Genomic DNA, 26,859 nt, shown 5'->3' on the forward strand with positions numbered 1-26,859 from the left:
GAAATACGCCCATAGCTGGCTCGACTGGTTCTGTCTGTTGTCTTAAAATTGGGTAGTTTTCCTGACCCAGCTGTCTGTAGCTCTTATTCTTAGAAATAAATTGAAACAAATGCTATCGAAGTATAATACTGTCTATATATGATCCTTCTAATTGCTGAAGTTTCATTAGTGCATGAGAGTATTGTTAGTTTGACGTTTCATTCCCATGAGTCAGGATTACCAGTGCTATTCTATACTTGGTGCAGTAAGTCTGGCTTCCTTATTATTCTTCCAGAGTCACTTTTTGTCTTTGAAATAGCTTTAATGGTGTTTCTGGAAATGTAGGCAGTGACTAGTTATTTGTCTTCTATTTTCATGCCAGATAAATGCTTTTACAGAGTGCCAGTCTCTGTTTAAACTGATGGGAAAAGATTTGTCTTTGATAAATAACGTTTTCATAAATAAAAGGAAGCTTTGGTTTATTAAAATAATTGTATGGATATTGTTTCTGATTTGCTCTTAGTTTTAGAAATGGAACAAAAGCCACAGCACTAAGGGAAGAAGTCAAAAGATTGTGTTGGCTTTGTCATGACTCATAAAATAGTGGAGCATAACACAGTGTAGAAATATATAGTGCATGTTACTACTTAGACACACTGTTTTAAACAAAAATGTAATGTCTTACTCTAATGTTCTGCCTGCAGTAGTAGTCTTCAGTGTACTTTTAAGAGGCATACAGAAAACAAATGGCCTGTCATCAAGAATCTAAATTTTTCTGGAGTTTTGGTTTCTACGGTTTCAGAAAACTTATGAACTTAAGTGTAATTGAGTTTAAAAAGAAAAGTGTGCGTGTTGTTAACTGGATGGCTCAGGAGATTGGTAACTTACTACAGAGCCTTTCACATTTAGGTCTGTAGCTGAAATACAGTTGAGGTTGGCAACTGTGAAAAACTATTACCATCTCATTTTCTGACCTATGTGAAATGAGTTGGTGGTCTCAGTCCAGCATGAAGTTTTCTTCCAGCAGAAAAACCACCATCACAATTGGCTATCTTTTGGTAGTCTGAGGAAGAGACACAGTCTGAGAGGTCTTCCCCCTGGAACCTTGTCGAGCAAGCCGTGTTGGTGAGAATCCTATAAAAGCTGTTACCCTAGCTTTAGATGTGTACACGTAGAGTTGTTTAAGTAACATGCTTGCTTTCATTTCATATACTAGCTACTACAAGAGTTGATGGTGCCTGGGAGTGCTAGGAAGCTAAAGAGTATAGAACTTAGGCAGAAGAATCTGTTCTTTGTTATGTTTTTCTCATAGGATAAGGATTTTTTCAAGGGTAAGAAAGCTCATTTATTGGGAAAGTAATTATACTGCATATAAGTGCACTTTTCTGGGTTTGGGATTTTCTTAACATGTCTTAATGAAGTTGGCTTTTAGGTAGGTAATGTTTTGGCGTTTTTTGACATCTTGACTTTTGTAATCAGAAACAAAATATGACATACAGTAACTCCTTTCTTGCTGGCATCCACAAACCAGGCAGTAAAACTTAATGGCTGTTAAAACCCCATAAATTTAGACTGAAATTTGTCTCCATAACGGTGGAACTGAGGAATCTTAATTCATGTAAGGTTTGTATAAAGGGAGTATATTCTATATGAAACAGTAAAAACTGTAGGAAGATACTGATTGTCTTGTACAGTGTTTTTTCTAGTCCTAGTTTGCCTTTTACAAAGGAAATGCGTACAAATCTTAGCAATAATTTATCTATTTAAATAGTTAACTCTCTTTGCTGTTCTTTTTCTTTCACTGGTTACATGAAAGCCAATTCACCATTTCCATCAGAGCAAGAGAGGTGTTGATTACGTTTTTTTTATCTCTGAGTAGTGCTGTGCTTGAGTAGTTAGCTTTTCCATAAGTCTTTGAAACATACCAGTGAAAATTTTCAACAAATAAATGTCAGTCCTTTGAGAATTTCATTTTTGACTTGCATATTCTTCAGCTTTTTGTAATTTAATGACTGAGAGCAATTGAAGGCAGATTGTTTATTCATGCGCTGACTGCAGCAGGAAGGAAATAACACTTCATGTAATTACCACAAAGTACATCAATTACAATTTTAATAATATTTTGAATTTAGTTATCAAGTGTGCTTGAAACATACTGCATTTTGCTGACTTCTTTTCCTCATATTTTTTCCACTTTATGATATCCAGCTCTTGGGCTTCTTCCTGTACTCAAAGTACTTATTCCACACTAAAAATAAGCATAAGCAGAAGACTGGCCGTATAGCTCTTTTCATCTCTCTGCTTCCTCAGTAGCTTAGCTGTGTGCTTGGAAGATTTCAAGTAATGGGCTCCAAATAGAGATCCCTTTGCATGGTATGGTAATTTATATGCCATACCTGTTAACATTTAAAAGTCCATCGCTACTTGATATTAGTGTATAGTAGGCTTGTCCACGCAGTCAGAATCCAGTCCCAGGTAGGAGATGAGTACCCCTTCACTCGTTTTGTGTGGTGAGAGTAAGATTGGTCTGCAGTTTAAATTACTAATATATTAACAAATTATTAAATCAATAATAGATTATGCACCAAACCTACCATTTGAAGTGCTCAGGTGGTGCAGCAACACCTAAAAACATACCACCACCTCCCAAACCCACTCCCAAACAAAAAAGAACCCAGAGAGCTCACAGCTCTTGTAGTACTGCAGCTGAGACACTATGGTGAAGCATTTTTTTTGTTCCCAAATTTTCAGACTAAATTCCCTGGCCTGTTTCTTTGTGCATGGTGCGAGTGGGTGCTGAGCAGATGAATTACTGCTGGGCAAGCCAGGTCTGGCAGGGGTGACACAGCACTGGGCTCCTGCTTCCCATTCCCCTCCTGCCAAAGCCATGACAGGCTCTTAGCCTTTCTCAATAACATCTGTGAATTAGTTAGTTGTTCTGGGGTTGTGTTGCTGTGGACGTGACCATTTGCAACTAGCACAGGATACTGCGGCCTATTTAGTGTGTTCGTAGTGTGCATCTCAGCTAAACTGCTGCTGTGGGATGAACACTGTTTTTTGTTTTAATAAGCTTTGAGGCAGACAAGCTTTAATGCAGTTGGGATGTAGCTTCCTGGGGCCTGGACTCTTCCCAAGGGTACCTGCTGCCAGGTTTGGGATTAGTGGGAACATTAAAGATGTTCTTTTGACAATAAATGAGGAGAAGCCACTGCCAGGGCGTTGGAGTTTTTTGTAGACAACATCTTAGTCACTGCCCAGGCTCTGGCTTTGAATCACTGAAGTATGTGCTTTAGGCAGGGTTAAATATATGGAACTTTTACTCAGCCTATTTACCGTTTTCCACATTAGAGCTTTTGAATCCAAGAATGTCTCCCTCATCAGTATTCAAGGATTACTTCAGAAGTACAGGAATGCCCTTTGGTCCTGATCTAGTGCTTACAAAACTGTGGTCATTTGAAAGAATGAACCTCAGTGCTTAAGAACGAACCGTAGGAAAAGCTGTGCACGTGACTCAAAATAAGTTAGTGGCTTTTAAATGCAGGGTGGTCTTCTACCCTGCTGAAGTATATAAACAGATAATAGGCAATATGCCCCAAAAGGCATTGTAATGACTTATTGGTGATTTACTTTCAAAGAAGAAGAAAAAACAAACAAAAAACAGCAAAAAAGCCCCAAACAACCAAAAACCCAAGCAGACAACCCGAACCCCATCACTGTTGGCTGTCAGCTGTTGCATTTCCCAAGATTTTTGTTTCTAAGGTGTTTTTCATTATGTGTGTGCTTTCATGAGATCAGAAAAGGAAGACGTCTGGCATAACCTTGTTTTCTTGCATAGGCTGTAATAACATGCTTTTAAGTGAGTTGTGATTTACTGTAATTTTAAATATTCTACAGTTAAAATAGCATTCTTTAGGGTTTCTTAATGCTGCTATTTGCAGGGAACATGACTATTCCCTTGCCTGCCTTTTTTGAGCATGTTTTGGATTAAACTTTCAAACCTGTAACTAATCGAAGTGTAGAAATGATCAGAAGAGCCTACAAAACTAAGTATTTGATTCTCATACCAGTGACTTAAAAAAACTAAAAGGCAAAAAAACCCAGACACACACACAACCCCACAAAAATACAGAGTATATTGCTACAGTACCGTGAGCCTTCCAGTCAGAAGTGGAAGGCATACTGCATAGAGCTCTTTGAATTCACCATGCAGAAGGCAGTAGAGCTATATAAAATCATTTGCTTCATATAAGCTAATCATGATGAGGCCACTGCTCTCTCTGAAAGGTCATAGCCATCAGGGGAGGTTCCTGAGGGGAAAAAAACAAATGTCACTCCAATCTTCAAGAAGGGCAAGAAGGAAGATCTGGGAAATTACATGCCAGTCACTCTCTCCTTGATCACTGGGAAGGTGATGGAGAGCAGTCAGCATGGATTTATGAAGGGGAAATCATGCTTAGCCAGCCTGAAACCTTCAGTGCCTGCCTCCATGGATGTGGGAAGACCTTTAGTAAGGCTTTCAGCGTTGCATCCCGTAAGATCTTTGTGGACAAACTAACGACGTACAGACTAGGTAAGTGCACAGCTAAGTGAAGTGGATTCAAAACTGGCTGAGCTGATGGGCTTAGAGGGTTGTGATCAGTGACACAAATTTGAGCTGGACACCAGTCCCTGGTGGAATGTCCCGAGGGCTGATACTGGGTTCAGTGCTGGTCAGTATTGTCATTAATGACCTGGACAATGGGACAGAGTACACCCTGCACAAGTTGTCACATGATTTCCAGAGATAACTTCCAACCTCAGACTTCCGTGAATGTGTTATATCTTCACTGTTTGATCTTTCTTGAAAAATTCAGTTACTGCTTTTTCAAAATCTAAAATCTAACTGATGACAAATCAATAGAAGAGAAGCTGTGGTGAGGGAATGGGAGCAGGTGTGAGTAAGAAGAGTATCAAAGATCAAATAGCTCTTGTAGAAAAGGAACAACATGAAGAAAACAGTGAAATACAAAACCTTTTCGGTGAAAGAGGGTGTTTTTGTGATGTACCTTGACTGCGTCATGATGAGAAGGAGAATGTAGTGCCATTTGCTTTTCTTGAAGAAAAAAAGATGCTGTATCTTTACAAGGTTTTTGGAAGCTGTGTGGTCATAAAATGAAAGATACATTACTACTGGATCATCAAATTGTAACCAACATTGGGTATGAAACTCATCTGGAACCACAATGTTGTAGAAAGAGATACTCAAGTCTTGAGCGATTAAAAAATTCATCCATTCTGTAGGATTCAAGTGTTACAGAGATTAGTATTTTTAGACCTGTCTTGGATTTGCCCTACGTCTTTTATTCTTAGCTGAAGTAATATTCCTGTTGTGCTAAAGGCACGCTGAAATCACATGGAAAAGGTAAATGAAAATACAATATTCAGTCTACTTCTCCAGTTGTATTTGGGTCTTCATTCCAAGACTTCCTGGTGATTCCATAAATTGACCATCTTTACAGATAGTAAGCAGGTTTTTAAAATTTGTATGCCATGTCCAATCGAGTAATTATTGAATATGAATGTAATCTTTCATAGCTTTTTATAGGTTGATCATCTTTAACTTCAGATCTCATAAGAAAGTGCAGGGTGATTTAACAAGTTTTAAGGAAGAATCGTGAAAGGATAGAGTAAAACTCCAAGGTTTTTGAAAATGTGTGATATGAACAGATAGACCTGAAAATATTTTTTTTATCCATGCAACCAGTGTTTAGCAAAAAAAGGAAACCAGTGCTTTAAGTTCTTGATAATCTTTGGCCACATGATGCTGTTAAATTCCTGTTTATAGTAAGATGAAGTGCTGAATAGAGGAACTTTTGGTAGATGCTTTTCTAATTGCAAGTATAAAGATGGTTTATAAATTTGATTCATATGAAAGCAGGGGTTCAAGGAGAGGTCAGAAAGCTCGCAGTTTCAAGAACATTTTCCTTATCCACCTATTAGACAGCTGGTTTTATTCTAAGCCCCATTTGCTTGATGGTCAAGTCCAACCTTATTAGAGTATAATAAAGATGAGTAATTTTTTCGCCTTTTGTTATCTTCTGCAGGTGTTTCCAAAGGGTCTGACTATATTGGTTTGTGTACTGAATTCTGTTTTGTTTGTTGAAACCTACATGTAGTTTATAAAAAACTTTTGTGCTTCTTAGCTCAGCATTTGTTTTCCATAACTACTTCTCAAAATAATGAATCCTTTGCAAAGATAAAAGCTAAGTCCCTCTACAACTGATGGTGATACTGGCAACACTTTTGGTGCCCTATTTATTAACACACCTTGTTTGAAACTGCAGTAAATACAGTCTTTGTCTGAACTGTGAATGGAAGGTCATCGTGGAGCAATGTATACATTGTTGGAAGAGCTTTGCTAATTTAGCTTGCCAGTAATGTGAGCAAACCTAGGCAGACTTAGTCTCAGACTGTTAGTGGCTAGAGGAGATGCAGCTGAAGTTTCTGAACTTGGAGTTCTGTTGTCCGTGAAAATTTCTACATCAAAGAAGCACAAAGTCTAAAAAAGAAACGGAAAAAGACCACTTATTTATCCACCAGGTATTTTGGGGACAAACGAGTACAACACAGTATTTGGAGACATTAAGGTACATTACACGTTTATTGATGTTTTAGTGAGATGTTTTTCACTTACCTGCTGCAGAACTATCAGACACAAGAAGCAGTGGAAGCAGAGTACCTTTTTTCCTGATGTTTCAACATCATCGTGAATAAAATAATTTTTAATCTGTAATCTTGGACCAGTTAACAGGTAGTGAAGAACTGTTGCAAAACGGCAACTGCAAATTGAGGCTGAAAGTAGCTTGTAGTTTTTTCTTCATATGGCTGTAAATGCCGTTGTGAAAAGTACTGCTTTTGTTTCCTCTTTCCTCCTTCCCCTAGAGCCCTTCAGTGCTAGGTGGAATGTTTCAGGACTGGTCTTTATAACCATTTACATCTTTACAGGGTATCAAATCAAGGCAGGGCTTTTCAGTGCCTTTCATCATAACTGATGTCACTGTAGTGGCTTTTGAGAAGTTTGTCCTTGTTTGGTGGAACATACATATAATAACAGCACCAGAAACATGTCTGTCCGCATATTGCATGCTGACTTCTAAACTGGAAACAAGGTGGTGCTTTGGAGTTTTAGGTAGGGGAAATGATAGCCTTGCTGCTACAGTCTCTAGGAAAAATAGCTGAAAAAAATGCAAATGGTGTTGCATGTTCCACAGTAAAAAACCTTTATGTTGGTCTGCTGATTCTGTGTGGTTACTCAAGGAGACAAGGCTTACCCGGGCATGCCTTTTTTTGCTGGTTCCCCCAAGTGACTTTTGTGTCTGTTAGCAAATTTTTTAATCTGTTAACAAATTTCAGATCCATTTGATAAAATGATATGGTATCCAAATGTTCAGATTCTTTCAAATTTAATGACAAGCAGATGTAAAATAGGGGAGGATGTGGGAGAAATACATGGAGAGTTGCACCAGGGCTGTTTCAGGTTGGCTGGACTGCGCTCTGAGGGTCACTGGTGACTCTGCACACTTGGCCATGGCCACCAATGGCAGGTGGCAAAGGAGCTCAAGGGTTCTGTCTGGGGGAGCAGCAGGTGTAGGAACAGCTGGAAGGTGCGCAGTGGGAAATGCAGGAGGAACATCTAGGGCTGAGGTGCTGAGGACCTGGGCTTCAGGATCTGCACCTATCAGAGAACACCTTGTCTTGTTCAGAAGCTCCAGACTGAAAGATTTCATGGTGAAAAAGAGAACAGGTGAATTAATAATACATAAAGTACATAAAAGATTATTTTTTAAAAATACTCTTTTTTTTGTGTTAAATCTTTTAACAAACATTTAATATCTTTGTTTTTTATTGGAGTTATTGAAACCTCACAAGTGTCCTTTACCCCTTCCCCAAGAGAATAAGGGCTGATCAGACTGAAACATTGTAATGCCTATAAAATTAACTCAGCCAAACTTACAACTCCTGTTAGTTACGAAGAATGTTCAAAAAGGCACTGCGAATTTAAAATTATATATAATGTATCTGTTCTGCAGGGTGTCTGAATGAAAGTATGGAGAATCCTATAGCAGACTGATTTAATGGAGGGCGGGGGGGAACATGTAGCAAAGCAGCAAGTCGAATAATTGAAAAATTTTTGGTAGGAAAATTACACAGGTAAGATAAAGCATTTTGAGAAAATAGTAGGTGTTACCCAAGCAGTATTAAATTTAACCTGAGAATGTCAAGGATTTTTTTGAATATTGTTTTAATATAGAATTGAGGAAAGGTGTGGGTTTTATTTTTTTAAGATGGAAAAGTGTTGGGGGGGGGATATTTTTGTTCCTCATATTGCTCATAAAAGCAATACCACTTATATTTCATGATAGCATATATGGCACTTTGTTTTTTCTGACTATGTGAGGAAGATTGGACTATTAAGAGATTTTGAAAGGTTTATTATATTACTTGTGAAGTTATAGCAGCTCCTTGTGACAATTGCCTTCATTGTTTAGCTGTCCAAAAGGCTTGAGATTTCTATTACTGGTTGTTTATTAAGCAGCTTTCACAAGGAAGTGTTTAAAAATGTGGTGTTATGAAAATCTTTAAGCTACCCAAAATTGTCTGACAGCTGAGGGATCACATCACTTCACATGTGCCAAACTTGGCATTTTCAGTCATAGATTCATTTAGTAGTTGTTACTGCAACACTCTCGGAGTCCATTTATATTGCCCTCGCAAAGGCTTCGGAAGGGAAAACAAGTTGTTTGCCAAAGGAATATGCATTAAAACCTGTGTGAACTTTGTGGTACAGAATGGGCGAGGAGGGGGAGATGCAGCAGCGGGATGCAGCTGTGTGGATGTACTGAAGGATGGTCAGATCACTGCAGTCATCTTTTTGCATCTCCAGTTCATTTTCCCAAGCACTTAAGCACAACAAAGATTTGGAATTTTTCTGTATTTCACAACTGTTTTTTATTGCCATATTAGGAAATATTCTGCTTGCTTCTAATTTCAGTAGCAGAGGATTTTTCAATACTGCAAAGCGAGTTTTCTTCCTACTAAGTGTAGTTACTCTATTGTTCTGTCTTGCATTTCTGCCCTTTTCAGAAAACAAGATGCCCACATACAGAACCCAGGATTCTTTATTTAAGGAGGCCTCATTACTTGATATGCTGTTTTATCAAATTTGGATTTGTTAAAATGCTTTTGCTGTTGTTTTGTCTCAGACTTTAAAATATTTTCACTTTTCTAAATTCTGGGGCATTTAAGTAGGTTGATAACTGAAATATAATGATGGAATGAGAACTGTATGTGTGTAATATAAGTTATATCTTGAGTATCAGACATATGGATATGTGATATATAGAAAGTGTTTAGATCTATCTGTGTGTGTATATATATATATGATAATTCTTTTAAAGTCCTTTGAATGTGTTTTTTGTATTTTTAATAACAAAAGTCATGCCCTAGTTAGGTGAAAATTTGGGGATGCAAATACATTAACTGATGGGCAGACTATACTAGATTTTTTTCTTTCTCTGTAGCTTTTAACTTATTCTTTTGTTATTAGCCTATTTTTTAATGTGCTAGATTTCCAGGATGGCCAGATATGTGATTATGGTGCTGGGAAGAGAGTCATGTAAGTAATCCTTCACTGTTTGAAGGCTCTGTCAGTCATGTCAGTGTGTTGCCATGCAGTAGTGGTAGGTAAACTGGCTGAAATAACTCTCATATCCAGATATATAAATACAAATAGAGATAAGACTTTTACAGAGGAAAGACATTCTCGAAACCTCAGATCTAATTCCTCTTGTAAAGGTAACGAGCTGTACTAGCCAGGCGGAAAAAGCAGAGAGCTATGGAGGACCAGAAGCTCTTTGATCACAAATTTACCTTTGAAGTAAGCTTAGTCAATAAAAGCCCTGCAGTAGGATTTAGTAAAAACCCTAGAGTATGATTTTAGAAACACCTAGATGCAGTTTGCAGTTTAGATTTGTTGTTTTTTAGTACTGAATACCTTGCTAAGGTTGTGGCAAAGTTATAGCACTACGTAAAATGCTGTGGAAAATAGAAATATAAATTGTTCAAAGTACAGGAAATACCCATAATAATGGTTTTTTTTGCATTCTGCTGTAGAAAGAAAATGCAGTCATCTATATGAAAGATCCATACTCGTAGAAGAAAAGTTGAAAAGATGATAAGAAAACAGCCCTTTGATTAGATCTGAGCAGTTTCAAACTAGCCTGTTAAAAAATCACCTTGTAAATAGGGCACACTTATCCCATCTAAAAGCTTGCCCTGCATGAACTCCCAGCTTTATCCGACTTGCTCTCAACATGAGTGACTCAAAACTTAATCTTTGGGGCATTGTTTCAAATATTCTGTTTGTTCTGCACGCAAAGGTGCTTTAACAAGTAAGCATCAAAAAGCCCAGACAGCCACTAGAAAGTGTGCAATAATAAATTATGTAGGCTTTTACCTTTTTAATTTTTTCTTTAGCCAGAACAGGAGTTCTGTATTGGCCAATGCAGGTAGGGTGATACGAAAGTGATGAGGGTACTATTTAAATGAAAACCAAAAATAAAATAGGACTTTTAAGGAAAATGGCATGGGCTACCACAGCTGCATGCAAACCAGGGAGTAAATAAGGCAGTTTTCTTCCTTTGTGTGAAAGTATTAGAAAGTATGAGATTACAATAACACTGAAGGCCTGTCAACCTACAGAAGCCCCTCCAATAAAATGAGTGAGTAAAAATGGTCCTCGGGCATTTTATTACCCATTGTAAACCCTCACTTGTGAAGCAGAACTGTAAATTGAAAAAAGAGGCGGAATTGTCTCCAGAATAATATAGTACCTAAAAACCAGTTTTGGTGCCTGCTCTCTTCTGGTGTTTGATCCTGCTGTGAGGTGTCCACAGCATCCAGGGTCACCCTGATCTTTGGAGATGGTAGTAGCACGTGTAGCAAAACTCGCAGAAATATATTTCTGCAAGACTCTTTTAATTTATTGTTATTACACTTCTGAGTTAATGATATTTGACATGATAGCAGCGTTTTACTCTGAAGTTGCAATAATGATGTTTTTGCCTATGATATCCACCTTTGCCTCCTTGAATTTCGTACAGGAAGTCAGGCCCCACAGCCTGTCCTGATGTACTGATGTACATTTTTAGGGAGCAGGAGAGTTGGCCTAAACAGCATAACTAGATTTTTTCCTTTCAACTCTAATTCAGTTCCAATGAAAGTGATAGAAAGGCCTATGTATTAGCCTGCACACAGGCTTCAGTAAGTCATGTTGCCCCGAGCTGGTAGTACCTAAGTGATAGCAACTGAAAGACATTCTTGGAATGTGTTCAGAGCATCAAATGTAGTAGTGAGGCCAAGAGCTTTCATCAGGCTGAAATAGAGATAAAATGTGCTGGTGGTAACTAGCAGAAGGCTTCCTGGCATGGATACGGCATCCCTCTATCCTCTATCCTATCCAAATACTTTCTGTACTTTGAAAAATTGTGAGCATGTGTGCTTTGATAGTTTAGGGTTTTGTTTTTGTTTGGCTGTTATTGGTAATTTTAACGGTTCCTGATTTTAATGAGAACTTATTTAGATGCTTGATTTATTTTTTTAAACAGCTCCGAGATGGTTGTTATAAGAAGATAATTAACAGGAAGTATTAAGAGATTACTTTTAAAATTTTTCCAGTGCTTTTCACAATTGATGTATTTTAATATTAATTAAAATTTTAATGAATTACAGAATTAATTTTAAAAGAAGACTTTAATGTTTAGGTTTTATAAATGTTGGATTCTATGGAGCCATTGTTTTCACCAGTGTTTGTGGTTGTCTTTTGATGATAATTTATTTTCAAATCTGTTAATAGATGTGACTGAAATTAATTATTTTAATTGTGATTGCACATTGTTGAAATCAAGGAAATAAATCAACTGCAGAAAGGTGCTGATACTATCATTTCAGTAGGGTTGTATTGGCATTTAAATTGTGCTAAAGTACTATTTAGTATTGAAGTGGTCAGTTAAAGTGGAAAGAGAATTGAATATTTTCTTTAACTATAAAATGATTAAAACAAACAAAACCCAGTTCCAATCCCTAAGAATGCACCTTGATAATAAGAAAATGTTTTGATGAATGTATATACAATTACCTGAAGATCAACAGGTTGTTTAGACAAATTTACCTTAGAAGCACAAGTGTTCTGTGGGTCACAGACCCTGAGTTCGGGTGTGAGTTTTGCAAGGCTGGCTGAACCCTAGGAGGTTTTTGCTGCAGTTTTACTCGCCCTAGGACCTAACTGGCAAGTGATAAACCGCATACAGATTTTTAGATTTAAATGACACCGAAGTGTTCTTTCAAGTAAGCTACAACTTAGTTACCCCTGGCAACTGTCCTTTTAAACCTTGGAGTGTTTTTCCTGGTGTGGTGTGGTGTGTGTGTGTTTGTGGTTTTTTTCTTCAATATAACTGAATTGCAAACATCACAGCAAGACATAGTAAACTTATTTGTGTTTCATGCCTGTCAGGCTCACATACAGCTGAAGAAGTTGGATTTTTTTTTTGTATGATTGTGGGGTTGTTCATTTGAATCTCTTCCTGTATTCTATAAGACTTGAAAGTTTAAAATTTTGAAAAATCATTAATTATAAATCTTAATAGTATCGTTGTTGAGGCCATGATTGCAAAAGCAAAAATTTAGGAAAAAAGTACCTGCCTTAGTATTGTTCTTCTTAAGTTAAACTACTTTGTAAAAATGAAAGCTAATTTTATCCTTTTTTCAGTTACCTTGGCTTATCACATGTAGAAATGGGTGGAGGCTGGTCAGTTCTGAAAACTGGTCGCACAGCCATTAATGGTGACAGATATTAGTGGTTAACGGAAGTCGTCGTGACTCACCCCATCAATGTGAACCCGCTAATGAGTAATGTTTTAGTAGCCATACTCTTAAGTATGGGATTGTCCAAATCCAAGTTGATTAGCATGATGCTAAAACCTTATAAAAAGGTGCATTAAAATGGAGATATAAAGAGAGTGAGCCTTTTCATAAATATACATGGAACTGCTGCAAACGGTTAATAAGTGGAGGGGAAAAAGGTAGCATCTACATTATACTACCATAGATAATTCAAAGGAATTTTGACTACTCATTGATAGGTATGCTTAAAATCAACCTTTGAAAACTAATGAGTTCAGAAACAGCCTAGTAGCAAAAAATATGTAGAGTAATACTTCTTACAGACTGTCAAGGTTTAAGGCAAGGTGGCAATAAACCGTGGCAGATGCTCCCTGTTATCCCCTCATTTCCTGCCACCCCTTCCTTTAGATTGGAAAGATGATAAGAAAGGTAAGGGGGAAGGAAGAGAGACTTAGACTTCAAGTTGGAGAGTTTTAAAGGGTTTTACTAATACTACTCATAAATAGAGAATATATACAGAATATACAAAACCAATCTTGAGTGCTCGATGTGGAGCTGGCGTCACTCCAGCAGCAGAGCTGGGTGTGCGGAGCTGGCGGCTCCAGCAGGTGCAGCTCAGGTCCCCGGAAGTCATGGGCGGGACTTCACCGCAAACCGGAACCTGGTGGCAGGGATGCGGAGCCTGGTGCCTGTAGATCACAGGCAGACAGACAGGGTCCTCTCTGGATGCCGGCCATGGTCGAAGAGAGAGTGACCCTCGTGATCACCCTCTTATATAGGGGGTATGATGATTATGGGCTGGAATACTTCTCTTGGTCAGTTCTAGTCACCTGTTCCATCCAACCCTCTAACAATGGAACGTGAGAAAACTTATCAGTCTTTCTTAGCTACCATAATCATAAATCTAAACACAAGCTTCTTCAGCATTCCATTGGTCTCTTATCAGCACTGAGTACAGCATCCTAGGAAAAATATGCAGACTAAAACTCAGAAAAGTACAGACACCTAGAAGAACTTAGCTGAAAGAAAAATCACTACAAGAGAACCGGTCTTGTTTTTAACAAAACCAGGACACAGACCTGGTTTGATGCTAAAAGTACTGAGTATGAAAGATCGCAATGGCTAAGCTGTCTAAAAACGCCAGGTTTTTTCTTCACTGCTTCGATGAGTACAACTTGGTGGAAGAAGCACTCAAGAGCAGAAGGCCTTTCCTGGAGTGTGAGAAAACATCCTGTGATTTCCAGACATCTAGCATGCCAATATAGAATAAATAATCATCTCCTGCTTGTAGTAACTTGCTGTGAGCAACAGAAATGCTGTCTTTTCTTTTTTTTTTTTTTTTATGATCACATCTTATAAATTCATAGATTTGGATAATTTTCATGTTTGCATTCTTTGTCTTCAAGATAGAAACCAAATAACTCTGAAGTCTGAGTTTCCCCTTGGAATGAATACAAACATTTTCAGTGTATGTTAAGAGGCAGCATGTGACTGCAGTGTTTGTTCAAATGGAACAATAGTTTAAAAGAAAGTAAAAAGAAAAAAAATAAGTAGCAGTCCTGTAAAAAAGATGTGAAGAAAATGCATGGCTCATAACCTTTGAGTGAGTCAATAGTGAGGCAAAACCACGTAGCATCCTGGGATTGTATAAAGTGGCAGGTGCTGTGCAAGGCATGTAGAATGGTCTCTCTGCTGTATTTGGTGTTAGCGAAGCCTCAGCAGCAGCAGGGTGTAATTTGGAGCACTCAAGTTCAAGCACGTAGGTGGCCCCAGGCAGAACAGCCAGGGGGAAGCAACAAGAAGAATCATGTATCTAGGAAAAATAACCCCCTGGGAGGCACTGAGCAGCAGGGAGTTCTTCTAATCCAGGTGACAGAACTGCAGAGAGATGCACATCTTCAGAAGTTTAAGATGAGGTGCTTAGGGACATGCTTTAGTGATGGATGTGGCAGTGTTAGGTTAGTGGTTGGACTTAATGATCAGAAAGGTCTTTTCCAACCAAAATGATCCTATGATTCTACATTTGGTAGTTTCCATCCTTTGGTATAAATGAGTCTAATAAGTCCTTGCAGGAGAGGAATGGTTGTTTGCTCTTTCTGCTGATGCGTAAGAGAAGAGGCAGTAGAAGCAACCTTATTTGTTGTGTTAGAAGCAAAGAACGAACTCTGCCATAGAGAAGGGAGGAAGGGGAAGGATTGCTTGGGAATTGTGCAGCCATCATCATCAGACTCTAGGATCAGGGTGAAAAGAGAGCAATATCATCTGTCACATCAGGCAGGTGAAAGAGGGTGATAGCCTGAAGTTCTTCATAGGTCTACGAACCTTTTGGTATAACCTGTGATTTTTTTAGCTCCTTTGTTTGAAACTAGCCTGCTGCTTAGGATTTCTGTTTGTGCTTTGCAAATAATGATTAAATTAGAAGAGCTTAAAAATACTTCAGCAAGGATCTTCAGTTTCTCTTCAGTAGCAATAGTGATTAAATGCGCAAGATTAGGTTTTGCATAGAAATCACACAAGGAGTCCTACAAAGCCAGATCTAGGACAAGATAAGATTTGGTGCTGTGTCATGGTCATAAGGCCATTGTTCCATGAGGATGAATTATTCCCCTTCTGGCTGAGGTGGGGTGTTGTGGGGAGAAGGGTGATTTTTCTTAACTTTTGTTCTGTGGGATTGTCAGAAACTTGTTTTGTTGGTCTCTGAAGTACTCGCTGCATGGCTCTTCACATTTGGTTTAGGATCATAACAGCTTTCTCATTTGCATTTGTCTGGTGTGAGCAGATTGTTTTACTTGGAGCAAATGTGCCTCTATTAGAACAGAAATGGGTGACTTTAAAGAGTTGGTACTTTTCAGTTATAAAAAAATAACTGTTTTGAAGTAATGTGTTTTCAGAACACAATATAAAAATTGCTGAAAGATTTTTTCTTCACTTGCTCAGCCCAAGTGATTGGAATAAGCACTTTTATCTTCTCTGTATAACTAAAAATAAACTGAAATTTAACAAATTTAACTGAAGTTTGTCCAGATTTCTCCATTCTGTTTCTAGTGACTTCTTATTTTTTCTTTGCTAATAAATTTCTGATACATAATAAGTTACCCAAAGAGACAAATCTGGGAAATCTTTTTTTTCTGCACATGGTGAACTTCAGTCAAAGGTATCCGACAAGAATCTCTGACCCACTGTTTAACTTTCGTTAGTGGACTCAAATGTTTTTCACGGAGTCCTCAAAATGCTTATGTTTTAGGAACACCAATACTGTCCCTTAACTGCTTTCTGGTAGATATTCCTCTGTTGAATTTAAATACAGATCAATGGTCTCGTTTGGAAAATTCTTTAACAATGTTGTTCCAGGATACTAATGCAATGATTTTAGAATACGAATCTTCAGAATAAGACCTCTGTTTTTAAATTTAATTTTATAATCTTTAACTGTGATTTGTATCTCTTTACAGTGCTGTGACTATATCAGTGTTTTTGTCTGTAGTAAGAATCTTCTGTTTCAGTGAAGGGCCTTTGACACTAGAAAGAGGTGAACTGCTGTCAATGGTTATTCTGGAGCTACTTGAGGTTTTGCCGTTGTGTTGTATTTTGTGGCTTTAGAAGACTCCTACATGGATTTCTAAATTGTCTGCATTTTAAAATGTTTTCTGTAAATCCTGAGAGAAAAAAAAAATCTGAGTGTGAATTGAATTGTAGCTGTGTATTTTGCTAACCAGTACTGCGTCTTCTCTTTGTGTTTCTCTTATCTGTATCTATCTTGAACTTGGAGTAGAAGATCTTTGGAACAGGAATTGTTTCCCAGTGCTGTGCTGATTAATCGAGTGACATAATAGAGTCTTCATGTGAATATGGTTCTATGGCTCTTTCTCCCTATAAAAACCCAAATAGTAAAATATTTTAAGGTAAAAACATCAAGAGGATGTTACAAGCATTATTGTAGGGTATTATCAACCTGTGAAAATGCAGCATCAGAAATTGCACTTTCAGTCGATTTATTTTTTATCTGAAAAATTTTAGTGCCTGAGTAATATGTTGTTAACTCTAAAAATCTTAGGCATGTAGCTCATTAACATTACAGATATATTGAAGCAGCTTTTGTAAAAGATGTGCATATACTCTTTGAGTCACAGTGTAGCGTGTTTTCTTACTTAGCAGTCTGAATTGCTTTAAATTTCGACATTAACTCTGAATTTGAAGATTTATGCTGCTTGTTTATTTCTAGGACTTTTCTAGAAGCAATCAAAATTGAATGCTGCGTGCCCATATACCGCATTTTTTATGTTGAAGCAATACTTACCTGGAGTGTATACCTTGGTTAAAGAAAACAAAAAGGGGTAGTGGTGTGGGGTACAAGTTTTTCTGCATCTCACTGAGCTAATGCAGCACAAGTTGCATCTACTATTAGTATTATTGGTGTAGGAAAGATAAAGGGATATATTTTGCATATTTCATCACAGTCAAGCTATGACGTTTTCTTCTGCCTTTAACCTGATCAACATGCAACACCTCAAATTCCTTTTATGTATTTTGTACGTGGATTGTACAGTTTCAGAAATCCAAGTTGAAGCCTTTCATAAGCAGTAGTAATTAAGTTTATCAAGGAATTTTCTTGCTGTATTATTTTTTGCACCTTATTTTACACAGTGTGAATTGCTACTAGATCGATAGCAAATTGTGGCCTTTTGTCTCTTTGAATGTATTTACACCAGAGCCTTATAGATTCAGGAAGACCTGACAGTTTCCCAGCATATGTGTTTACTGAATTACAGTAAGATATTAGGATTTATTATATCAAATTTTAGGTAGCCTAAACTGTCTTTTTGGGGTATATTTTTCTCCAGATCAATGTAAACTGAGAAATCAGAGCAAGAGCTCAGCCTTATTGTAATTCTTACAGTTCACAATTATTTAGGAGCCCCTGTTTTGTCCAGGATGTACAGTATGAGTGGGTATCTATATCACTCCATTTCAAAACAATTCTAGAATAAGTTTTCAGCTTTAGTTGTGAATTTCCTGATTATTTTCCCTCAAAATAAGCACTGCAGGTTTGATTTATATAAACATGTTAGCATTTGAGCAATCTTCTGACTGCAGATACCAGGACTGGATTGTGAGAAGCAGGACAGCAGAAAATGTAGGATTTAAGAAGTGAGTGGTTATGTTTCTAACCGGTTGAATTCTAGCTCAATTACTTAACTTGCCTCCATAGTAAAAGAAAGAAAGGGAAGATGGAGAGAAAAAGAATGTGAAGACAATGCTTTCCGGTTTTGCAGCTGTCTGAACTGATACACACTTTTAAATAAAAGTAATTTAGATGATTTTGCTCTCCAATGTGAAGTGATATGGTAATGTTTAATCTGCATCTCATTCAGGTTTGGGGTTTTTTTAATGTCAAATATATCTGCAAACGTGCCTGATGACCCTGTGCCAAGCATGTTGCAGAGCTGGCTCCCTGTCCCCGTGCTGGGGCGCGGGGTGGGGGCAGCAAGGGGCCTGCCTCCCGCCGGAAGCATCTAGGGCAATTTTGGTAGAAATCTTGGTGGCTCGGCGACTGCCAGCTCAGGCGGGTTGAGGACAGAGCCCAGGGTGTCCATGAAGGAGCGTGGATGGTGCCGGAGCACCGAAAAGAACATGAGGAAGATGCAGTCAGGGAAAGCCTGTGTCTGGGTCCTTGCACAGTTTTACTGTGGCAGAGAAACTTGTCATTTTTCTCAAAACAAATTTGGTTTAAAACTGGCAAAACAAAGCTTAACTAACTTTTCAGAGACTAATGTTTAGGTTTGTCGTGGTATATGTATTGTATATTTATTTTTTTTTCCACAGAAACCTGCTAATATTTTAGTTATGGGTGAAGGTCCTGAGCGAGGAAGAGTAAAAATTGGTATGTTTATATCTTTGATAAGTCCCAGTGTAGCATTTAAGTTAGAATGTTCTGAAGGTGCAGCTGTACCGCCTGAAGTAGTCACTAGTATGTGCCTGGGCACTTTGCCTAAATGCTGTTTTCTGAGTGACTCGCTTCTTGATGTTAGCCCCATGCACCAGTTCTGATGAAATGCTGTAGCCTCATCAATGAAAAGTGGAAAATGTCATATTTTGTTTAAGTGGGTGTTTGTGTGGGCTGGGGGATTTTGATATGGGGCTTAAAGATGAGAGCTAGCTGGGGGAAAGAAGGAGACAGAAATGGGATTTTAAAATTTCCTCCATTTACCCCTGTAATGCCATGACATTATCTTGCTGCTGTTTATAAAATCTAAATAGGGAACTACTCATTACTACAAACATTACATTTTATAATGGATTCAGAGGTGGCATTTAGCCTACAAAATTTTCTTGAAAGGATAGCCAGGTCCCTTGGAGATAAACACAAGGGATCCTAAAATCCGGAAAACACAGTAATTCAGCCAAAATGCTTAGTGAGAACTACTGCTAAATGCACAAACTGGGGCATACCAGGGTAGGAAGGACCCAACACTTTCCCCACTATTGTAATGTTTTCTGGTGGGAGTGTTTACAGTGGGAGGATAATTAGTAGAACTTGAGTTGTTTTAAATTAAATAAATAAATATAAAATAACTGTAGTCTAACAGTAATAAGCTCTACAGGCTGTGCATTAGGGTGGCAGTGCTTTGATAGCAGACTGCTGATGGCACAGCACACTTACGTTTGTTACAGTAATGCAGCCCTGTTTGGAAGGGTTTTCTTAAAGCTAGTTCATCTCTTTCACTTCCCTCTGGCTTTCTTTATGAGACTATTCTTCTGCATTGTTGCTCTGTACTCTTATTGTTTTGTTTATCTCAACTATATTGTTAATCACTAGTATAATGATTCAGGGTAGGATTTTCTTGGAGCATTCAGTGCTGCTCTAGTCTTCCCTTGCCCTTTGAAATCCAAGGAGCCAATGGACCAGGGCTGAATGCTGCTAAAGACCCTACCCTGAAAGTTTTTAATGCCCTTCCGAGGTTTGAGATTGACAGTAGAGACTGAGGTCTTCTTCATACAAAACTGGTACAGCACGGACAGCGGAAGGAAAATTTCTTTTTATTACCTTATTCTTCACAGAGCAGTTGCTTCCAAAATTGAGAATGTAGGTCATCCTCTGGGCATGTTCATGTTCAACTGTGGTGGTGATATTTGCTGTACACAACTACTTGCTTGTAATTGCACATAGACCACCCATTTATTTCTTAATTGACAGTGTTGAATCCATTTAGGAATACATTAGAGCACAACTAAATTTAGTCAGACTCTGCTAATGGACAGGTGAAAGATTCTGTATTGGACCACCAGTCCTCTGAGCCATCCATTCCCAGTGGGGGAAGAGGGAGGGGGACCCTGGATTTCTAAGTGTGTTATCAAAATGTAGATTTTTTCTTTCTTATTTTCTTAAGATATTACGACAACAGGAAAAGAATGCAGAAGGTATACCCATACCAAGGGCTTCCACTTTTCCAGTGTAACTAATTTTTTCTAAAAAATACATAACTGGTATTTAACTTAAAATCATTTTTATAGGCTTTTTGTGTCATTTTGAGTCATAAATTCTCTTTCTGCCAACAATTCTCCTTATTTTTCATAGTTACTAGTGACTTGAGTAACCAATATTTTAATGTAGAAAACTGTAAAATGTTTGTATTTTTAAATGCATTTAAACAATCATAAATAGGAATGCCTATGAAAAAAAAATTGAGGATTGTGTAGTCAAGTTAGCAACCCATATTTACACTGCAGTTTTGCCTCAACCAGTGAGCTGTAGTGTGTAGGTCCTTTTCCTTCCGAATGGCTCCTCATTTCATTTCATTCGAGTCTTTCTCAGCATGTGTACATCCCTGCACCACACGGTCCCTCCTTCTCGGGATTTGGGGAGTGGTAGATCAGGAAAGACATTTGGTGGGAGAAAGGTGTGTTTTGTGGTCTCTGCCCATTTTTCCCCAGATCACTTATACTTGGTAGTTCAGGCAGCTTTTGAGGCAGTTGTATACCAGCAGTTCTAAAAAGCAGTTTTTAATTATATAATGCCCCCAAACAGAATTTTGAAATCATAGCCTAAATGGTATTTAGTACTGATCTCTTGAGACTGAAAATACATCTTGACCGAAAATGAGCAGGGAGGCAGGTGCTGTAGGCTTAGTTGCTTTGTTGTGTGAAGGAAATCTTGCTACAGCTAACTTCATGAGGAGGAAGCTTTTGTGATGTGCATGTATGTATTATAAATCATTCTAACCTTTGCAGAACTTGCATTTTGCTCAGATTTAAAAAGCTGCTTCTTGAAAGACCATCCTGTAATAAAGGAATATTTTACTGGAGAATATCAGGTAAAATGAGTCAGGATTTACCAGTGTCCTGAGAGAAGTGAGTTGAAGCACCTTTTCAGAACAATGGTTAATTCTTTGTTCTAAATGGCTCGTGTTAGTAATGATTTATAATTATATACTTTAGAGGTGATGACATCCAGTAACTTCTACAAAAGCTGTAATAAAATTTACTCACAGAATTCTTATCTGCTACAGTGTGCGTTTGTGTCTTTATTTAGCACAGTGATGGTAGCGCTAACAAGTAAACTCAATCAGTTCGTTTAAAAAAAATACAATCGGTAGTTTTCTGAAAATTTTAAAGCATCTCTCTTTGAATTTTGCAGCTGACATGGGCTTTGCCCGGTTATTTAATTCACCTCTGAAGCCTTTAGCAGACTTGGATCCAGTAGTTGTAACGTTCTGGTATCGAGCTCCAGAGTTGCTTCTTGGAGCAAGGCATTATACCAAAGCTATTGGTAAGTAAATTGGATAAAAATGTACTGGTTTGTTTTTTATGCAAAATGTACCCAAATATCAAACCATTAATAAATAGTACAAAGGACAGTGGCTGAGTTAAAGGTACGTTACTGATTCTTGAGGAAATACTGAACTTTGGCAAACTGTTTAGTTTGCTATTGTCCGTGGCTAGAGAAAGGAACAGACTATTTCTGGGCTCCGTATGACCTACGATGCAATCTAACTTTAATTGGCTTTCACACAAGATTTTCATAAATGCTGTTAGAGGTTATACAAAATATGGATGCACCTTCAGACTGTTAGTGGAAATCGTATGATGCTGAGGTACAGTGCGTTAATTTAATTGCAGAGGTTTTTATCTTGTGTAATAAATACATGAAATAAGGAATGCACAGAATGGAGCATATATTGACTGCACTGAAATGAAACTGTAAGAACAAGCTGCGTTTTAGCCTTTCTCTGTGTCTTCTTTCAAAGCGTGAGTGTGAACAGGAATTTGCCTGAAGTAGCAAGATGTGATCAGGGTCACGCACCAGGCATATCCAGCAAACTCGCAACCTCACAGAATGCAGACTCTGTGAGGTTGGTGTTGGTTACATCAGCTTAATGCTCCATCCTCCTCACTGCTTAATTCTTTCTTATCGGCCTGAATTTTAGCAGCTTTGGTTGACTTGGCTCTGCCGGTCTCTGCTGTTGCTGCTGGGTGCGGTGGCTGTGGGATGGGAGCAGCCCAGCAGCAGCCTGGGGACAGGGGCACCTCCAGTGGGACGGAACAGCTTCCTGTGGAAGGGAGAGAGACTGTAGGAAAGATGACTGGGAAGTTTTTATCTTGCTGGTTTAAAAGATAACGTTAAAACCTGGCAAGCGTTTTGGGGGAAATAACTTCCCTTGCAATGCTCCACTTACTTTGCACAAACGTGGAGGTTGTATGTCAGCATGTATGGTGTTGCTGTAACCCGAGATTCTTTCCTCAGACCTTCACCAGTAGATTTTTGATATTATGTCGGTGTTTTTGTCAGAAATTCTAACATTTATTACTTAAATGTATTTTCGTTTAGTTTCCTGTTAATGCTGTATTTCTTTTATAGATTAAATACATTTCCTTATGTTTCTTTCAAGTGCTTTGTTTGCTCAATTTTTGTTGTGTGTTCCTTCACTTTATTGGCATTTTCTTCTGCTTGCAGCATGTGAAACTGCATGGATAGCCACAGCCTTTAGTACATGAGTTTTTTCAGCATAGATAAAAACTGACTGCATACAAACACTGAGGAATGGGGTTATGCTCTCTGCATCATTTGCTTTTGTCCTTGTTCCTGACCTTTTCTTGTTCATTCAAGGTTCAGTGTAGCATTACTTCATGTAACTTAAAAATCGTGTTTGTATGTACTGGGAAAAAATCGGGCAAAAATAACTGGGAAAATTCAAGCTGTCTGCTTTTGCAAATTGGGACACAACAGTTAAAACAGGTTGGGATTTTTTTAAAATGAATGTTATTCAAAAAAGGGGTGAGGTACAGGGCACAGAGCGATTTTGCTGCTTATTCTCTTTCCACGAGGTTTTATAGATAAACCTTTGGCTTATTCTAATATCATTGCTTTTTGACTTGTGTTTTTGGGTCATTTAACACTTATTAAACCCGATGGCTGATCAGAGAGGGTACGTTTTTTGGCAGGGACAGTATGGTAGTGAATGGGCAAATTGTTGGTTGGTTTTTCTTCATTTCCGTTATGATGTGTGGAGAGTTACCCGAATAATTTAGTCAGGTGTTTTTCGTAATCAAATTAATTTTTTTACAGCAGTAAATGGTAACTACACTTAAACAAGCAAACAAAACCCGAAGAAAATCCGAAGTTGTCTGATACTCTTAGCTCCTGTGTAGTGGTTGAATTGTGTCCCTCTGTCTGTAGCTTGAAGTCGAGGAAGTGTTGCACTTTTGCAACAGAAACTTGAAATTTTCAGTGTAGGTCCCTTATCTCTGATAAGCTAAAAACTAACATTCTACCTCAGCAAGATGCTTTTGGAAGGATTAATTTGATTTTTTTTTTCTGTTTTCCTTTTTTAAAGATATTTGGGCCATAGGGTGTATATTTGCAGAGCTGCTAACATCAGAGCCAATATTCCATTGTCGACAAGAAGATATCAAAACTAGTAATCCTTATCACCATGACCAGCTGGACAGAATATTCAATGTAATGGGATTTCCTGCAGGTACATGCTGTATGTTTGTTTTCACTGCTGTTCAAAGAAAGATCTCTGTGTTGCTTTCTTTGCATATGAAGGTGGCAGCTGATCAAAGCAACAAAGCTGTTCAAACACAGTTTTTATTTCATGAGTTATAAATCTAGAATCTAATGGTCATATTAGAGATTTTTCCTATTATTAGTGATAATATTATCTTTGCATATACGTGTGTCGGAGTTTTATAATTTTAAAAGATCATGCTTCATGATAGGTGATTAAAAATCAGAAGGAGTATTTCTGTGTTTTTTCAGTGCTGATTATAGATTTGGGAAGTGACTGATTGTATGAGACCAGACAAAAATCTATACATTTAGTGAATGTTATGCAGGTATTTAACTTACGCTAAATTAAACACAGCATTTGATAGCAGGGGAAGGGATTTCATTTTTTGCCCTGGTAGAAAGCTTGTGATATGGAGGAGATTTATTTCTTTCCAAACTGGAACAAAAAACTGGTTGCGTGCACCAAAACAAATACATGTGGCTCTCAGTTGTTGCATTCTCCCCTCAGTTTTTCTACAGGCTGTCTTGCATCTTTTCAGTTAATGCTTTGTCTTCTGGTGTTCACATGATTGCAGATGGCAGAATAACAGGGGCCTTGTTTTTCTTTTTGTTTGTATTTCTCCTCACTGATCGTGTTCTCTGCTTTTGTCCATTTACTATTAATAATCTTTTTCTTTACTGTTCTGGTGGACTTTCTTCATCCTATCACATCCTTATGTTTGTGTGGTTCTAGAATTTTGATATTCAATTTCCTCTTGTTTTCCCCTTTGACTTTTTTTGGTGTTGTATGTACTTCATTGCTTCTATACCGCTATGAGATACCTGCCAGTGTTGCCTTTGCATATTAAATACTTTTATTTTCTTGAAAATCCCCCATGATTTTCCTTCTTTAAGCAATACTGTCCTTTTCTGCTTTTCACCTAGGAAATTTTATCCTTTTCTTATGCTTTTGAGTTTTATGTTGGCTTTGTGTAGCTTGCAGAAGTAGACCACACTCTCATTATTGTTTTCTGGCTGGTTCAAATAATCCTGTCTAGTGGTCTGAACTTGCTTTTCTAAGGTCTTTGGTTCATACCAAGAAATATTATTTCTCGTGGAATTGCAGCAAACTTCTACTTTTTAATTGACACTTGCTATATTTGAAACAGTTTTACATGTCTTTGGGATAGGGAAGAGGATAATATTTTATTTAAACAAATAATTAAATAATTCATGTCTGATTTATTTATTCACTTGATATTTTTAAGCTCCTAGTGTTTTGCAATAAGAGTTAGTAAAGATTTGATTTGAATCAAACTACTTGCCCCATAGAGCCGTTTCAGGAGTTAGGGAGTGTAATACATGTGAGGCTAGGGGCTGGGAGTAATTGTCTTGTTTTATTTTTAAATCCGTTTCAAGCTTTGTCTACTCAGAGAAGCTGAGATGAAATATTCTTTGAGTGTGCAAATGTAACTTTTTCTTAACCTTTTGTTGGCTAACAGTGCTTCTTTTAGGTTGAGACAACAGAAATTTGCACAGTACCCCCAGGCATTTTCCTGTCACTAAACACAGTGCTGTCAGAATGGAAAATCTCGTAGAAGGAGACAGCGTGTGTGAGAGTCTCATGTGCTTCCATCCTGAGATCGCAACTGTCCCTCAATAAATCAAATAACAGTCCTGAAGAGTGCAGGCACAGTGCCTGACATGTTTTTCCTCTGTGTTGTCTTTTGGGCATCTTCACTGTAGCTGGCAGCTGTGGTTTGTTTTTAAAATTCTTGAGTTAATCAGCACACAACTGGATCTTTTTACATATTGGTATTGTGAAGATTTATTGTGAAGAGGTGATGAAGGAATCTAAGCCAAAGAGTAGAAAGAAATAAGTTACTGTGAGGTTAAGAAGCAGACAAAAAAAATATCTCAGGGCTATGGCCATACTTGGAAAGCCTTGGGGGGAGAAAGAAAAAAGAATTATTAATATATTTTGATTTTGCAGATAAAGATTGGGAAGATATAAAAAAGATGCCCGAACATTCAACTTTAATGAAAGATTTCCGGAGAAACACGTAAGTCTGCTTCGATTTGAGCTTTCTTAGGAAAGCATATTTTATTCTCCCTCCTACCCTAAATTTCTTGTAACTCAGGCTGTTTTCTGTGTAGACGCCAAACAAGGACTATGAAATGGTTATAAGTTAGACTGAAAAAAATGAAAAATAAACTTGTTTTGTAGTGGTGAACTTGGCCCGTTGAGGTGGTGTGAATCGGGAGAGCAGCCAGAGCCAGTGTGTGGGTGGGCAGGTGTCGGGTGTGCAACCAGCGCTGCCCGGGATGCCCCACACAGCTGGGACCATGGCTGAGCACAGCTGGCCACAGCTGCTTCCACACCGGTTGCACTGGGAGCAATTTGTCTGTGAGAGCTGCATAAGTGACCTTATGCTGTTTCCAGCAAACAGTGGGTGTAATTGTCAGGTTTGGTGTCCAGGGGAGCTCACGAAGGCTGGAGAAAATAACACCTTTGAGTTTGGCGGTCATGTTACCAGTCTAATACCTGTGCTTAGACCCTGCCCTGTTGCTTGTTTCCAGGCTGAGCGATTTGGGGCTGTTCTCTTATATATGTGTCTTGTATCTGCCATACTATCGCAACCAGTTAGAAATCTTGTTTCTGAGCTCCTCTTCAAATAAGTGAATTCATGGATGTTCTTGTAGCAACCTGTACATTGCAAGAGAGAGTATTAAACTGGGCTTAGCATTTATCCCCATGTTTACTGGCATTAGAAATACACAGAATGAAACCGTAAGAGTAGTAAAATTGCTAAATGGCAGTTTAATTCCAAGCGATAGTTTGATGCCTGCATGTGGGTTGGAAATGTGTTTTTATGTGGATGTGATGTGTTTTTACAAGTATATGAGTGAAACAGATGCATTTCTGTAGTGTCTGAATGATTTTTAATCTC

At 38.0% G+C, this 26,859-nt stretch overlaps 1 protein-coding gene across 4 annotated transcripts in view; it reads left to right on the top strand.

The window, feature by feature from the left end:
• CDK8 (cyclin dependent kinase 8) overlaps window positions 1–26,859 on the top strand; it is an 80,716-nt gene that overhangs the window by 38,736 nt on the left and 15,121 nt on the right. For 2 of the 4 annotated variants that reach the window (XM_065830479.2, XM_065830472.2), the window contains exons 5-8: window positions 18,742–18,799; window positions 21,554–21,685; window positions 23,751–23,894; window positions 25,902–25,971. In XM_065830479.2, coding sequence (XP_065686551.1) covers window positions 18,742–18,799; window positions 21,554–21,685; window positions 23,751–23,894; window positions 25,902–25,971 — 404 coding nt within the window. Of the gene's footprint in view, window positions 1–18,741; window positions 18,800–20,306; window positions 20,338–21,553; window positions 21,686–23,750; window positions 23,895–25,901; window positions 25,972–26,859 lie in introns of all 4 variants that reach the window. The other 2 variants (XM_071804443.1, XM_065830487.2) reach the window with 2 other exon arrangements.

This window comes from Patagioenas fasciata, chromosome 1, assembly GCF_037038585.1.
Source record: "Patagioenas fasciata isolate bPatFas1 chromosome 1, bPatFas1.hap1, whole genome shotgun sequence".
In the NCBI taxonomy this organism is placed as follows: Eukaryota; Metazoa; Chordata; class Aves; order Columbiformes; family Columbidae; genus Patagioenas; species Patagioenas fasciata.